At 53.1% G+C, this 16,569-nt stretch overlaps 1 protein-coding gene across 1 annotated transcript in view; it reads left to right on the plus strand.

The window, feature by feature from the left end:
* C2CD2 (C2 calcium dependent domain containing 2) overlaps positions 1-16,569 on the plus strand; it is a 57,803-nt gene that overhangs the window by 18,630 nt on the left and 22,604 nt on the right. Inside the window, exons 3-6 of the mRNA XM_072739957.1 lie at positions 4,819-4,938; positions 8,744-8,848; positions 12,538-12,660; positions 15,291-15,414. Of these exons, the coding sequence (XP_072596058.1) occupies positions 4,819-4,938; positions 8,744-8,848; positions 12,538-12,660; positions 15,291-15,414 (472 nt within the window). The remainder of the gene's footprint in view (positions 1-4,818; positions 4,939-8,743; positions 8,849-12,537; positions 12,661-15,290; positions 15,415-16,569) is intronic.

The raw sequence follows: 16,569 nt of genomic DNA on the forward strand, positions 1-16,569 counted from the left end.
CAGAGGGAGAAGCAGGCTCCCTCTGGGAGCCCGATGCAGGACTCGATCCCAGGACCCCGGGGTCATGACCTGAGCCAAAGGCAGATGCTCAACCGCTGAGCCACCTGGGTGCCCCTTATTGTTCATTTTAAAATGTCCTGGAAAGAGGATGGCTGGGGGGTGTTGCTGGAATGGAACGTCAGAGCCCGCGTGGTCCACGGCAAACCTCTCGATGCGATAAAGTAGAGCATCGACCCACCTTGCTTCCCGTAGTTTTCATCTTTCCCTGTGCAAACAGGATTAACTTCATAGATGTTCTGATCATAATTAGGTGTAATGGATTTTACCTTTTAAATGGAGTCTCGGGGCGCCTGGGTGGCTCCGTCGGTTAAGCTTCCGACTCTTGATTCTGGCTCAGGTCATGATCTCAGGGTCATGAGACCGAGCCCCACGTCAGGCTCCGTGCTCATCACGGAGTCTGCTGGAGATTCTCTCTCTCCCTCTGGCCCTCCCCCTGCTCATGCCCTCTACACAGACAATAAATAAAATCTTAAAAAAAAAACTGAGCCTCTACTCCAGAGTAGACACAATCGTTTACATCAGCTTGGCGCTGTCTGCAAGAATATTTACAGAGGCTGAGTCTAGATAGCAGCGTTGGGAGCTTTGAAGAAGGGGGCTTTCCTGCCCTTTCGTTTTGGACTTCTTTCTCCAGGACTGTTATAAAGCTTGGTTAGAGTGAGAGCGATTCAGTGACATCAGCCCTTTAGATGCATTTTCATGGCTGCGTTCCTAGTTCTTTTGGGGACAGGAGTAATTAAATTATTTCCAGGTCTCTGGAGTGTTCCAAGAGGAGAAGGAGCCGAGGCAGCCCTATGAGAAGCTGACTCGAAAAGGAACGTGGAAATGCAGTGAGATTTGAAGATATTACAGGCCTTTCTCTGGCGACCATTAGCGAAATTCAGGACTCCCTAGGCCTGGCCTTCTTTGCCCCCAGGTCTAAACAAAGGAAAACTGTTTCAAGATAAGACCTATTTGCATAAATATGTGACTATTTGAGCTTTGGTCTTGAAGCTGGAGAAAGCACAGGAAGGTGAATGAGGCCTCCCCCACCCCTCACTGATCTGCCTGCGCAGGTTACGGTGACGGTGGCGGGTGCTTGTCTTCGCATTCCCATGATGCTTCCCTCCTGGCCTTCTCTCTTGATCCGAGGGCGAGGGTGTGGGCCAGGTCTCCACCTTAGGGGCCCTTACTCCATGACGTCCATTCTCCATAAACGCTCTCTTCTGTAGAGAGGAGGGGAATACACACAGTTCAGCTTTCTGTTGGCACGATTTTGAAATGGGTTATGTAGCTGCAGACTTGTCTGCTCACTTTGGAAGAAAGTGCATAAAGCAGGTGGGTTCATGGCTGGCTGTCTTCATGGGAGCCCCTTCTTATGCTCCCAGATGCTGGCTTTGTGGGGTCCTGCCCTGGGGCCACACGTTCACGTCTCTTCTCGGAGAAGCGCTCAGTCCTACTGCAGATACTAGATGCTGTTTCTGCTTGACTTTAAAAATCCGGCCTCGGTATCAGAGTAGATCAGCAGGGAGCCCGAGCACTGAGGATTGAGTAGCCCTACTTCACCAGCTCAGTGTGATCGGGATGCTCTGAGGGGCTCACTGGAAAACCTCGCAAGGGACCCTCATAAACAGGTGTGTTTTGGAAGGGGGGTGACTCTGGGTCAAGATTAGGGTCTCTATCCGTTCATCATACTTAGGCCGATGGCAGCCCCTGGGGAAGGCGGGCGAGCGGAAAGGGTCTGCTGAGCCTTGCATCGGGTGCCTCTGCTGCCCTAGGAGGGGGTCCCCTGTGTGGTGGTGACGGCTCGCCACCATTTACCAGGGTTGAGAGAATTTAATCTCCCTCGTGGATAACACCTTAATGCACTAAAAGAAGATTACTTATTTTTAAAGCCTTTCCATTTTGTTCTTGTCCATTTGGCAGATGAAGCATTATTATTCCCAGGGTGGCCAGGGCGGGGGCCAGCCTGGACGAGGATTGGGCCCCCGGTCGTCATCCCTCCAGTGGGGCTCCCAGCAACAGCGTTGGCAGGGTTTCATTGGGCCGCGCTGTAACGTTAGGGCAGGTGGTAGTTAACCTTTCCTGCCGAGTGCTGCAGGAGACCAAGGAACAGGTGGTCTGTGTGACAGGCTTTATGTAGGGGGTCGGGACCCCTAGGGCCGGGAAGACCCTCCAGCGGGTCTCGGGGAGAGGACATTGGGACCCATAGATGCTCCGTTTTTACTGTTGCACTTAGACTTTCTCGATGTGACTTGAACGGGAGTTGTGACCTTCGGGAGTCTCGGGTTCTACAAGTTTTAAAGTCTTTTAAGTCAAAATCTGCTTGTTTGTTTATTTGCTCTTAGTCAAGTGCTTAGTCTAACTGCACATTCCAGGGGTGGGGTAGGAGGGAAGCTTTTTGTGGAGCTCGATGTAAAGGACAACCAACTCCCCCTTGCTCAGGAACACTGCTGAAGCCGTGGGATTTTTTTTTTTTTTTTTTGAAGCCGTGGGATTTTATTGGTAAAAATTGATTAGCTCAGCAGGGAAGGTTCCGAAGACGAACCAGAACTAAAGGGGTCATCCTCCGCTGCTTCACTCGGGCCTGCGCCGCCGAGCCTTGGACAGCGAACGTTCTCCGTGTCCTGTCGTTTGTGTTTGTAGCTCGTCTGGCACGAAAATATGTTCCTCCAGAAAGGGTTGTTTATGGAGCATTTATTTTTAAAATGAATAGACGACATTTCTTATACAAACTTTTTTTTGTTTTGTTTTTGTTCCGACCTTTTGTGAACCCGGGAAAGGCAATAACATGAAGATACGTAAACGCACGCACGTAGCTCAGGCTTCTGCGAGCGCCCTTGCCAGGACGGGTGAGGCCAGCGTGGTGCAGTGTCTGCCGGTGTGCAGAGAAGGCGACGCTTTTTCTCCTTCTGTGCCAGTGAGGCATCCCACGGTGGGCGCTGGGAACGGACCCTGCCCCCCCCACCCCGTGCTGGGGGATCCGCAGCATCTGGGTCAGGTCTTCCCAGGGGTGGCGGGTGTGCAGATGGGCCCGGGGTGCAGAGGCTCCGGCCGCGGGGCCGTTGGGGGCGGGGAGGAAGGAGTTAGCTGGGGATGAGAAAGAGGAAGGGGCAGATGTCCTAGCCTGAACTTGGAGGAATGGCAGGCCCGACAAAGGAACTATTTGGATAATCTTTCCACTTGGTCTTTTATTTTAGATTCTGATAAATCCACCAGAGAATTAAAGAATGTTCTTTTCCTACCCAAGTGACAGCCGGCAGTGTTCCCCGGGGGGTCCCTTCTGTCTTAGGCTTCGCCTCATGATGACTTGGCTCTGGCCAGGCACACTGGCCACCTGCTGGCCGCCCGCCAGCCCCACCCCCTTAGTACCCTTCCAGCCTGAGCGCACCTGGCACCTGGCACCTGGCTCGTTGTCGTCCCTGGGGGCTTGCTCGGCATCCTGCCAGGGCAGGGGTGACCCCTCATTCTGCAAGATGCTCTCCTGCAGACGGATTCTGTGGCAGAAACTTGATATTCCTCTGTTCGGCAACAGCTCTCTCTAAAACGCTTTGTGATTTTTATCGGGAATATGGTCTGGTTTTATTCCTGGTGTAATTACTTGCCTTGGTCGTACAGGTCCTTAAGCGAACTCACTTTATAATGCTATTTTTGTTCAGGCTGTGTAATCTCCTAAATGTTTTAATATTTTATATGTTCTCTGAATTATCCCCACATCTTCGGAAACCGCAGTGGGCTGAAAATTATATAGATAGAAACAACCTATTGTGTCCTGTGTATATCTTTATTTTTTATTTTATTTGTTTATTTATTAAAAGATTTTATTTATTTATACATGAGAGACACAGAGAGGCACAGACACAGGCAGAGGGAGAAGCAGGCTCCACTCAGGGAGCCCAACGTGGGGCTCGATCCTAGGTCTCCAGGATCACACCCTGGGCTGAAGGTGGTGCTAAACCACTGAGCCACCCAGGCTGCCGCTACCGCATATATTTTTAATTTTTTTTTTTTTTTTTTGCTTATAAAAATCTATCACTTGTTTTTTTTCTAAGGCTCTTTTTTTTTTTTTAAGATTTTATTTATTTATTCATGACAGACACACAGAGAGAGCGGCAGAGACACAGGGAGAGGGAGAAGCAGGCTCCCTGTGGGGACCCGATACAGGACTCGATCCTAGGACCCCGGGGTCACGCCCTGGGCCCAAGGCAGATGCTCAACCACTGAGTCACCCAGGTGTCCCTCTAAGGCTCATTTTTAGAGAGAGGAGATGCTAATGACTCTCACTCCCTACGAAGGTGGACATATCTGGGGAATTTTAAATCCGCTGGTTGGGGGATGCCTGGGTGGCTCAGGGCATGACCCTGGGGTCCTGGGATCGAGTCCCACATCGGGCCCCCTGCATGGAGCCTGCTTCTTCCTCTGCCTGGGTCTCTGCCTCTCTCTGTGTATCTCTCATGAATAAATAAAATAAAATAAAAAATAAATCTGCTGGTGGGGAGAACTAGAACCTAGTATCCTGGAAAAACTCTATGTGGAAAGAATATAACAGCTAGATCGGGGCAACACAGAGTTTCGCTCTTGAGAAATGCATCAGAGGGAGACAAGCTTTGGAACATTGTTTCCAGAAGATCTGCGGATCTGGGTGTTTATCAAGTTTGGAACAGCTAAAGTCTCGTCCTGGCTGACCATTAAGGTCCCAGTGGTTTTGGGCAGTGAAACAAAGGGGGTAGACGGCATGAATTCTTCGTTCCTTCTCTCATACCTTGTGCCTCCTCCATCCAGATCGTGTCTTGTCACGTGGTGGGCGAGGCCATTCAGTTCCTGGTCGGCGCGGGGCCCGCGTCCCCCGAAGACACGGGGCGCCAGCTGTATGGCGCGCGGCTCTCCCCATTTCATCTGCAGGTGAGTTTGCGCAGACGGTGCTCGTCAACCTGCAGGGCAAGCCTGGCGTGATCGCGGGCCGGGACTCCCCCTGCTTTCGCGCTCGCTAATGGTTTATTTCATAATTTTCCACCTGTGACCTTCTGTATTATGCTGTATCTGTAGGAGACAAAGTGTGCGTGGTGTGTGGTGTGTTACGTGTTATGCACGTGCACGTACTGTGTACGCTTCCACACACGTATGCATACACGCCCACACCTACGTATATGCATACGGCTACATATGGGTGCGCATAGGGAACTCAGAGGTTGCCCGTTTACCAAAATCAGGAGATACGGTATGTTTCAAGGTGTTCAAACAGACCAGGGGTGTTGCCGGCAGGCAGAGTAAGGTGCGTGGCATCGGAGGCGAGGACGGGGTTCTGTCTTGGGACCTCGTGCCAGGCCCCAGCAGTCCCCCGCAGTGGGAGACCAGCCTAGGGGCCAGGGGTCGTGTTAACGCTTTTTAGTTTTTGGAGAAAGTCAACCTTGGAAGACTCATACTACGTTTTATAAGCCTAAAAGATGAGTATTACTATCGTATTTTTCATAACACACTTCCTATTACGGTAATAAGAGACTCCTACCGGCACACCTTGTCTCACTTCACTTTGGAGATGAGGCTTTTTTTTAAGAGCACATCTGCGGGCGCCACTCCAGCTGCCTTTGCGTGCTGAGTCTCTGTGTCACATTGCGGTGATCCAGGTGCATATCCTCCTTTTTCCTTATTATATTTGTCACGGTGATCTGTGGTCAGTGATGACGACCCGCTGAAAGCTCACGTGATGGTCACCGTTTTTTTTTTCTTAAAGATTTTATTTATTTATTTATTCACGAGAGACCCAGAGAGAGAGAGGCAGAGACACAGGCAGAGGGAGAAGCAGGCTCCCTCCAGGGAGCCCGATGTGGGACTCGATCCCGGGACCCTGGGGTCACAATCTGAGCCAAAGGCAGACGCTGAGCCGCTGAGCCACCCAGGTGCCCCTAAATATAACTTATATGCACCGGGGAAGCCAAAAAATGTACTTGGCTTGCTTTATTGTGGTACTTGCTATATTGCAGTGGCCTGGAAGCAGACCTGCAGCCTCTCCGAGGTGTGCTTGTGTATATTTTACAGAATATTAATAACGATCTATCTAGTAATTATATAGAGTCATATGTGATCACCGTAAGAGGCGTATTCGTGGAATTTCTGGATGCCCGAAGCATCAGATAACCGTGTGACTGTTGTGAATTTCTGGGTCTGTTTGAGGGGTCACTGCTGATTCAACCCCGTGTTTCCTCCCCTCCGTCCCGGGGCTTGGCTACTAATTTGGGGGATGAGCCCAAGTCGTACAGCTCCCTCAACCACAAGGGAGGATGATATCCCGTATGCTTTTCTTACACAGACGTGGTTTTGAATAACTGGAGCAAACAAGATTTTCTGGCTCCCTACATGGCCTTTTTCTCATTCTTTCTTTCTTTCTTTTTTTTTTTTCTTTAAGATTTTATATATTTCATTCATGAGAGATGCACAGAGAGGCAGAGACCCAGGCAGAGGGAGAAGCAGGCTCCATGCAGGGAGCCCGATGCGGGACTCGATCCCAGGATCCCGGGGTCACGCCCTGAGCCAAAGGCAGATGCTCAACCACTGAGCCACTGGGCACCTATCTACCTGGCCTCCTTCTGAGGGCCAGCCCTCCCCGGCCTCCCCGCTAGCACGTCCTTTCTGAGAGTTCAGGAGGATGAGTGTGACTTCATGTCACACCTGCCAGGTGTTAACACCCTCCCGCTCGCCCTAAAACTTTGGACAATGTAACTGGAAAACCAGCCCGAAGCCTGGGACACATGTAGCCGACACCGGACGCCTGGTTCGGGATAGAGCGAGTCCAGCCAGGCCCGTAGGGCCGCCGTGAAGGACGTGGGGTTTCTGAGACGCTGCTCACGTGCCATTTCATGCAGCTCGGCAGAAGTAACCCAGTCGTGTCTCTGATCTCTTAACCCAGTTGACACCTGCTCTCAGGGCAGAGGCAGCTGCTGGAGATCGATCGGTCAGTGATGAACGCCCCAGACAGGAGATGCTCCTGCTGCTCTGCTGGCCTTGAGATTAAAGGTGCAGAAAGGGGCTGCGGTGGTCTCACACCCGCCCCCCTGGACCCCCTACCTGCTGGGGAGAGGGACAGACCTGCAGCAACATGATCAAAGTGCACCTTCCCTGCAATCACCAGGATTGCTGGTGCCGGGTGAGGGTCCTGAGTAGTGGGCAGTGCCGTCTAAAGCTGCCCTCTCCTCCTCTGCGGAGGGTCCGGAAGGCACCATGAGGCGAAGAGCTAGGATCTGTGCTTTAGAAAGAGGCTCCGGTTGAAAGATGAAGGAAGGTGTATTAGTTTGCTGTGGCTGCTGAAACAAATCACCACAAACCTAGCTTAAGACCCAAATATCGGGGCGCCTGGGTGGGTGGCCCAGTTGGTGGAGTGTCTGACTCTTGGTTTTGGCTCAGGTCGTGATCTCGGGCTCATGAGATCGAGCCCTGGGTTGGGCTCTGCTCTCAGCACAGAGTCTGTTTGGATGGTTTCTCTCTGCTGCCCCCTGACCTCACTCATCCTCTTTCAAAAATAAATAAATCTTAAAAAAAAACAAAAAACAAAAAAACAGCATAGGGGCACCTGGGTGGCTCATTCGGCGGCGAAGCATCTGCCTTCTGCTCAGGTCATGATCTTGGGGTCCTGGGATCGAGCCCCGTGTTGGGCCCCCTGCTCAGTGAGGAGCCTGCCTCCCTCTCTCCCCCTGCTCATGCTCTCTCAAATAAATAAAATAAATAAAATCTTAAAAACAAACCCAGCATAAATGTATTATGTCGCCGTTCTGGGGGTCTGATGTCCAGCACGGGCTGGCATCGGCGGGCTGCCTTCCTGTCTGGAGCCCTGTGAGGATCTGCTTCCGTGCTCACTGGGTGTTGGCAGGATTGTGTTCCTGGCGGCTGTAGGGCCGATTTTCTCACCAGCTGTCCGCTCAGGGCCGGTGGCAGCTTCTAGAGGCCACCTCTTTCCTGTGCTCTTGGCATCCTCTATCTATAAGGCACCTCTCGCTGGCCTGCCTCCCTCTTCCATCCTGAGGGCTCCTCTGATTGGTTCCACTGGGCTCGCTGGGATAACCCAGCATTCTCTCTCCATTCACGGGCCTTGCCCTGGTCACTCCTGCAAAGTCCCCTTTGCCGTATCTGGTCACATACCTGCAGGTTCCAAGACTCTGGGTGTGGACATCTTTGGTGGTGGTTGGGGGGGGGGGGGCGTGACGCTACGACAGGTTGTTGCAAGAGATCAGAGTCCAGATAGAGGGTGTGCGTGTTGGCCCAGGCAAGAGGGGGTGAGAACACCCGTGTGCTGTGTGCACAGCCCTTGGGGAACGTGTGAGCATGGGGCTGGGCTAAGCATCCCACGTCCCGTCTGTGCCCTCCTCTCCCGCGTGCCTTGGTGACACTCCAGGAGAGCATGCAAAGCACAGAGCATTACTCACCTTAGAGACTACAGAGTTCTAATGACGTGTGGCCCGTTTGGCCGCCACTGCTGAGAATCATCTGGGAGTGGTAGGTTGAGGCCGAGGAAGACGCTGGGGGGCTGAGGGGTGGGGTGAAGGGGAGATCCAGGGGGGTTAGAGCTTTCTTTACCATTTGGAAAGGCGAGGGGAGGCCAAGCAGGTGTCTGGGGAAGTAAATGAGCACACGCACACACAGGTGCACAGACTCGCGCCCCGATGCGTTGGGCCTTTGCTGGCAGCTGGGGCTCTCCAGTAACTCTGTGTTCTGCTAGCTGGAGCTCCACATGAAAGAGAAGAAGGAGGACATCCAGATCAAGTGGTCCTTCATCCACGCTGCGGAAACGGCCGTCACCGTCCAGTCCAGAGCCCCGGTGCAGGTCAGTGCCTCCGTTGTGAGGACCGCCACCCCCCCCACTACAGGTGTGCATGGGAACACCTGCGCGTCGCCACCACCTGCCAGACAGAGGCTCAGACCAGCGCCCCTGTGCCATGCAGGCTTCTCCTCTCCTCCCAGAGCATGGGGCCCGCCCGGTCAGGGCAGCAGGGGTGGTGGCCTTGCTGGACCTGATGCTCGGGGTCCTGACCCAGCTGCACCTGTAGTCAGCTGGGAGCTGCAGGGAATCCCGGGCCTGCCCCCTGCACCCCATCATCCCCCTTGCGGGGTTCCTTGGGCCTGGAATAGTTTCTAGCGCTCCCGTGCAGCCGAGGTGGAGAAGCACTGGAGTCATGTCTGTCACCTGGGGGATGCCTGGACCGGGTCGCCTGCCTGATTCAGCAGACCCTCCTTCCCGCCCTGAGGCTCTCTGCTCAGGCTCAGTCGTGGCCCCTGGCCGGCTCCCAGGGGCAGGCGTCTGTCCCTGCGGTTTTTGCAGAGGTGCATTTAAGGTCGGAAGGCAATCTCCCTGCTGCCCAGGGTCTTAGGTGTTTGAAGAAATGAATCTGGAAGCAGGGGATGGGCACACGACGTCATACTGGGGTCCCTTGCGGTGGCTGGAAGGACCATGACAATCATGTGCACCAAAGGCTCATTAGGTGGTGAGGTCACTCCTCTGCAGGGTTTTGATGATCGTCGTTTGCAGTCTCGCCCTGTTTCACCCTCTGGTTCAAGCCCTGAGAGATCCCCAACAGCATTAAGTGAATTTGATCCTTCGTCCCTATGCGGTTTTACCTTTCAGGACTTGATACCAATGCGTGCAGGTGTTTTTTAATTAATTAATTAATTTTTAAGACAGGTAAGCTTGAATTGCTGCTCCTCTGACGGGCACCCGTTGGAACTGTCACTCTTCCCGGCCGTCGGGGTTACAGCCGGCATGCAGACCGTGTCCCTGGAGGCCCGCTTCCTGCCCTGTCCCCCTTCCTTCCCACGTTTGCATCTATCTCCTTGGCCCCACTGGCAGAGTGGCTGGGCCCACCTGTGTGCAGAGGGGTCCCCTGGCCGGCTGTCCCAGCACCACCGTGCACCTGCCCTGGCGTCCGAACTCAAGCCCTTTGAGGAGGGCAGACCTCTGTTCGGGGCCCCTCGAGTCAACCCCGTCCTTGTGTGGCCACGTGACCAGCTTGGTGGAAGTTGAGGGCGCTGCTCCTGCTGGCAGTCCGGCTTGGGTTTTGTCCCTCATCTTTGTAAATGTCCAAACGTATATATATATATATTCTAACATGTACAACACATGGTTCAGAAGTCACAATCCCATGAGACATCCGACCCAGACATCCAGTGTTTCCTCGTCCCTTGGACCCCACCTGCCCCCTGCATGCTATTGCTTTGTTCATTAGTTCCTGTTCCCCTGATCCGGGTTTGTTTCTGCAAAAACGATCTTACTCCCCCAATACTCACCCAAACAGTGGCACGCTGTGTCTGCTGTCTGCACCTTGCCCCCCAGCATCCTGTGGCTTCTCTGACCGTCCCGTGCTCCTCGGGTAAATGCAAACTGAGACTTTCCAAGTGCGGCGTTAAGCTGCGCCCCCCTGGGAGCCAGTCCTATGGGTGCAGGACCCGAGCCTCCAGCCCTCCTCCCCTCCCCTTGTGGATGTGATGGCCCTGGGGGTGGACTAGGGGGATGGCCTGAGCCAGCTGCCCATCCTGGGATGAACTCTGACTCCGAGCGCCCCAACAAACCTTTTCATCCTCGCTTTCCTCCTCTATAAGGGGACAGGAGATTGTGGGAGTTAAAGAAAAAAAAAAGACCCGAATATATAAGCAAGACAAGGTCCATCCATGTGATGGAATATTTTTCATCCCTTAAAAAAAAAAAAAAAGGATGAGGCTCCAACACTTCTGAGGCTCCTGACACTTTCTACAGCATGAAGGAAGGTCATGCGTGTGACAGGAGCCCGACACAGGACACGTAATGGGGGAGCCCGTAGCTGGGAGATGTCCCCAACAGGCAAATCATCCAATTTGGGGCCGATCGGGGCAAGTGGGGCTGGGTGCTGGTGGGGGAGAGATGGGGCGAGCCTTCACACCTCGCTGGTGGCTACCCAACTCCGGACGTGCTGAATGCCACTGAAGTGTCTACTAAAGACCGGTTCATTTTATGTTATGTAAACTTCACCTCCGTTAAAAATGAAAGATACAGCCACCAAGCACCCGTTAAAGAGAAGGATGGCAGCACCGTGGTTATACGTGTAGACCCCAGAGTCTCCATGCCTGGGCTGGACTCTTGGCTCTGCCATCTGTGAGCTGTGTGGCCCTACATGTCTTTTTTTTTTTTTTTTTAAAGATTTTATTTATTTATTCATGAGAGACACAGAAAGAGAGGCAGAGACACAGGTAGAGGGAGAAGCAGGCTCCCTGCGGGGAGCCCGATACGGGACTCGATCCCAGGACTCCAGGGTCACAACCTGAGCCCAAGGCAGATGCTCAACCGCTGAGCCACCCAGGCATCCCTACACGTCTTAATTGACGTCTCTGTGCATTAGTTTCCTCATCGGTAACATGGGGATAATAATATTCAAGGTGGTTGCGAAGATTAAATTCATTACTACGTGCAACTGCACAGATGTGGCCCCGACATATCCTAAGAGTGATGGGAGTATTTGGTAATGATTTGATAATTTGTTGAGTTTCTCGCAGGAACTAGATGTTCACTAATTGGCACAGTGGGCTTGAGGTTGCTGTCACAGGGCCTGGCAGGTCAGTCCCTGAAATCCCTCCAGCCCTGCAAGTCGGGTGGTCGGGTGGAAGTCGCTTCGTGCAGTCCCCTGCACGGGATGGGGATGGCTGGAGCCCCACAGCGATGGCATTTATACCAGTGGGTGCAGCTTCCCTCCGAGTGATGGCACCACAGTTTATGTATTTGTTTAGCTATTGACGGATCCTTAGGTACTTTCCAATTTGGGGCCTTGTGAATAGTGGTGCTGAGAACATTCTGGAACACCGGAAGGCGTTTCTGTTGGATGTTCATTGTTACAGCTTTCTGGTGTTGCCATGTAATACAATATAAATCATCGCGCTTTGCTCCTTGCTCCTCTACAAGCTCGTCTTTCCTACTGGGCCCTTTTGTTTACTTGGCTACTTTATCATTTCAAAAAAAAAAAAAATGCCAGATGTCCTGCAAGAAAGAACAAGCACATCTGTCTGAAAGGCTCGACACAGACACAGCAACAAGTTTCTATATTGGGCCAGCCTTTATGGTCACCGTTTTTAATTTTTTATTTATTTATTTTTTTAATGATTTTTTTTATTTATTCATGAGAGACACAGACAGAGAGAGAGGCAGAGACACAGGCAGAGGGAGAAGCAGGCTCCCTGCAGGGAGCCCGACGTGGGACTCGATCCCGGGTCTCCAGGATCAGGCCCTGGGCTGAAGGCGGTGCTAAACCGCTGAGCCACCCGAGCTGCCCCAGGTCACCATTTTTTAAAAAATAAGGAGCATGAGTGGCTTCTGCGATTGGCAGGGAGCGCCCTGTCTCCCCAACGAGGACAGTGCAGGTCCGGAGCTGACCCCCCCGGAGCCTGGGCAGCGCCCGGCTACCTGGGTCTTGGGGCTGCAGCAAGGGGAGCTGTCCCCTGCCCACCCAGCGCCCAGTTAGGAAGTGATTTGGTGACTTCCTCCTCTTTTGGCAGGACCGGGTGGCGGAGACTGATGCGGTGTCTGAAAGCCTCAAGGACATCCTGAAGCGCCTGGTTACTTCTGCGACCCCGTCGGTGGTCCTGAGCACCAAGCCCGTGGACGTCAGGGAAATTCAGGTAAAACCGCCGAGGGCAGTGCCTTGTGGCCCATCGGGGATCAGGGTCCCCTCCGGGAGAATCTGCGCACCTCTCTAGCGGTCCCCTATCCCCCGTGGCAGAGCGAGAGCACCTGGCACCGAGTCAGGGACCAGCTTCAAGTTCAGGGCCCCAGGTTCCAGAGCCCCGCGGGATGGAAGGAATAGGTGTGTGGGCTGCTCCCCACGGTCTGACCCTAATTAGCCCCGACCCTCTGCTTTTCTGGAGCTACAACCTGACTTCACTGTCCACGCAGGGCCTGTGTTCTCAGATCTCCATCCTTCCAGGACTGAGACCCAATTAGCAATGAGAACATGCCCGCAGAGCAAGAGCAAGGGGGCTTTGCATATATATATATATAAAATACCTAGTTATATAGTAGCCTCCGTAACTGTGTGAGCTAATTATATATATTTGAAAATATATTTATTTGCTCATGAGAGACACAGACTGAGAGAGAGAGAGGCAGAGACATAGGCAGAGGGAGAAGTAGGCTCCTTGCAGGGAGCCTGGTGCAGGACTCGATCTCGGATCCCAGGATCACAACCTGAGCTGAAGGCGGGTGCCCAACCGCTGAGCCACCCAAGTGTCCTAATTATATATTTATTTTTAAAATGTATGTTTAAAAAAATTTTTTTTAAAAAAATGTATGTTTATTCATATACACAAAAGCTTATTATAAGGAGTTGGCTCCCATGATCACAGAGGCTGACCAGTCCCAGGATCTGCAGGGTGAGTCTGCAAGCTGGAGATTTGCAGGAGACCCAGGACGGGTGACCTTGTAGTCCCGGCCTGAAGGCCAAGCAGGCTTGAGAGCCACAGAGAGCTGGTGTCTCCATTCAGGTCTTAAGGCAGGAAAACAACCCCTGATATCCCAGCCCCAGTGGTCAGGCTTGAGGAACCCCCTTTTTTTCAGGGGAGGTCAGCCTTTGTTCTAGCAGACCTTCAACTGATTGGATGAGGCCCACCCACATTAGGGAGGGCAATCTCTTTCACTGGGTCTTTTGATCTAAATGTTAATCTTATGCACAAATGTCCTCACAGAAACACCCAGAACAACGTTTGAACACATACCAGTGTACCCCGTGGCCCTGTCACGTTGACCCATAAAATTAACCATCACACATAGATATTTGAAATATTTCATTTCCACTCCAGACATGTGATTGCTCTGGCCCCAGTGCTCATGGACTTAGATCATAAGGACTTTTTTTTTTTTAAAGATTTTATTTATTTATTTATTTATGAGACACAGGCAGAGGGAGAAGCAGGCTCCATGCAGGGGGCCTGACGTGGGACTCAATCCCAGGACCCCGGGATCATGACCTGAGCCAAAGGCAGATGCTCAACCCCCGAGCCGCCCAGGCATCCCTTCTAAGGACTTTTGTAATTACTTCTTGCAGCTCACACTTGGCAAAGTCCTGGTTCACAGTAGTGTTTTCTAAATAGTGACCTTGAGATGTTGGCGAGCTTCCCCAGCACCCAGATCCCTTCCTGGAAGCCTCTGTTTGTGTAGAGACCTGTGATGTCTCCGAGAAGCCTTTCCAGGATTCCCAGACCTTTGTTTTTAAGGGACCACCCCCCCACCACCCGCCTTTTTAAAATATTTTATTTATTTATTTGACACAGAGAGCGAGAGATTGAGAGCAAGAGAGCAGGAGGGAGAGGGACAGAGAATCCGAAGCAGAGTGCAAAGCCAGACCTGGGGCTCCATCCCACAAATGTGAGATTGTGACCGAAGCCAAAACCAAGAGTCAGATGCTTAACCAACTGAGCTACCCGGGCGCCCTGGGGCCCCGTCCAGAGAGCACTCACGGGGCGCTGGGGTGGCTCAGACTGCGAAGCGTCTGCCTTCAGCTTAGGTCGTGATCCCGGGGTCCTGGGCTTGAGCCCCACGTCGGGCACCTTGCTCAGTGGGGAGACTGCTTCTCCCCCTCCCTCTCCATCTACCGCTCCCCCTGCTTGTGTGCTCTTTCTCAAATAAATAAAGAAAATCTAAAAAAAAAAAAAAGAAAAAGAAAAGAAAAAAGCACTCACAGCGTGAGGGGAGGGAGGAAGCTAGTTTGGGGAAGGTTTAAGGTGATGTCCTCCGGGTTAGAGGAGCCTTTTCTCTGTTGGAATTGCCTTGATGCCTGTTGAAGACATGATGATGGACACTGGGCCCAGCCATACCTGCCTCTGTCGCCACTTTAGTGCCTCTCTGACCCCCCGATGAGACTCGGACACTCCTCACCTGGGTGGCACTGTGCGTGACGGCCCTTGCCGTGTGCGTGTCAGGCTGCTGTCCCGCTCGGTGCCCCTGGGCAGTGGGCCCGCAGCCTGGAGAGGGCACCCCACTTTCTCTTGAGCGCCTGGCCTGGGTCGGGTGTGGACCCAAGGCAAGCTTCCAGTCTCCGCTCACAATCGGATTCTGGGGGGCCCTCTCTGTTTGAACCTGGTTTATTTGGACAGAAAAGATTCCCACGCAGGGGAAGAGGTGATGCTGGATTGGGACCCTCACTTCCTATAGGAATGGAAAGCTGTTACGGAGCCGACTGCAGGGGGTCAAACGGGATTTCCTGGAGACCCGTCCTCTTCTCCCCGGTCACTGCCTTTTGTTTTTCCGTCGGCAGCATCTACAGCGCGCTTCATCTGCTCCTCAGGAATCCTGCCCTCCCAAACCTCCAAGGGCTCACGAACTCAAATTATTGGTGAAGAACATCCGAGCCTCGCTGCTGAACGATCCTGGTGCTTCAGGCAGGTGCTGGGGCTGCGGGACACCCTTGGGTGTGTGTGTGTTGGGGGTGGGGGGCCCAGGCGAGCATGGGGGGACGGGCGGGTTCTCCGTAGCCTCTGGCTTCCCTGCAGCATCCTTCACTTGAGTCTACAGCGTGACCCCTGCCTTTGAGCAAAGAGCCCCTGAAAACCATAATAGGAACGTGAGACCATTAAAAACCAGTCCCGATTTTGCGTGCACGAAGGCTGAGGTGGGGGGGAAGGGATGCACCTGTAACCTTGCCCTTTCCTTTTGTCTGAAGAACACCTTTTTGTTCTTTTAAACTATCGAACATGTAAATACATATTAAGCATCCCTGACTGATATGTGATGTAAACGTTCTTTCTTTTTTTTTAAAAAAAGATTTTATTTATTTGAGAGATAGAGAGCGAGCAAGTGAGCATGAGCAGGGAGGAGGGGGAGAGGGAGAAGCAGACTCCCCGCTGAGCAGGGAGCCTGATGTGGGGCTCAATCCCAGGACCCCAGGGTCATGACCTGAGCCGAGGGCAGGTGTTCAAGCAGCTGAGCCCCCCAGGGGCCTGTACCTCCTCCTCTCATAGAAGCTGAAGTGCCACGTGGGCTGTTTATGGAGGGTCAGCAGGGCCTCAGGCCCATCAGGGACCCCTCCATGCCAGAGAGGCTGTTACCTGAGCAAGGACAAGTGTCGCAGAACCGGTCATACTCTCAGTGTCCTGAACGGCCGCTGAGACCCCAAGTGCACAGCAGCCTGGAACAGGACCCAGCTTCCCACCACGGTTCCATTTTGCCGAGGACGGGAATGAATTCTTTATTGCCTGAGAACGCTGGGGGTTGCGTACCTGCGAGGAGTTCTTTCCGGGGCCCAAAGCACAGACCGTCCACATGTAACACCCGAGACTCTGTGCGACGCCAGCTGTGGGCGACTGGCTTGGTAAGGGCCCTTGCCCATGGCCCTGCGAGGCCTGCCCTGCTCACCGCTGCGGGGACCTCTGACTCTGGACGCTGTCGGCCCGGGCGGGGGTCCCTGTTCCTCGCCTCTGCCAGCGGGTCCGCGTCGGGGTCCGTGTCTCCCATCGGAGGTGATTGTGAAGACCAATAAGATAATGTGCTTGGAACAACACTGCGTGGTGCACGCAGAGGGTCGGGGACTGCGGTGG

The sequence above is a fragment of the Vulpes vulpes genome, chromosome 15, assembly GCF_048418805.1.
Source record: "Vulpes vulpes isolate BD-2025 chromosome 15, VulVul3, whole genome shotgun sequence".
NCBI lineage: Eukaryota > Metazoa > Chordata > Mammalia > Carnivora > Canidae > Vulpes > Vulpes vulpes.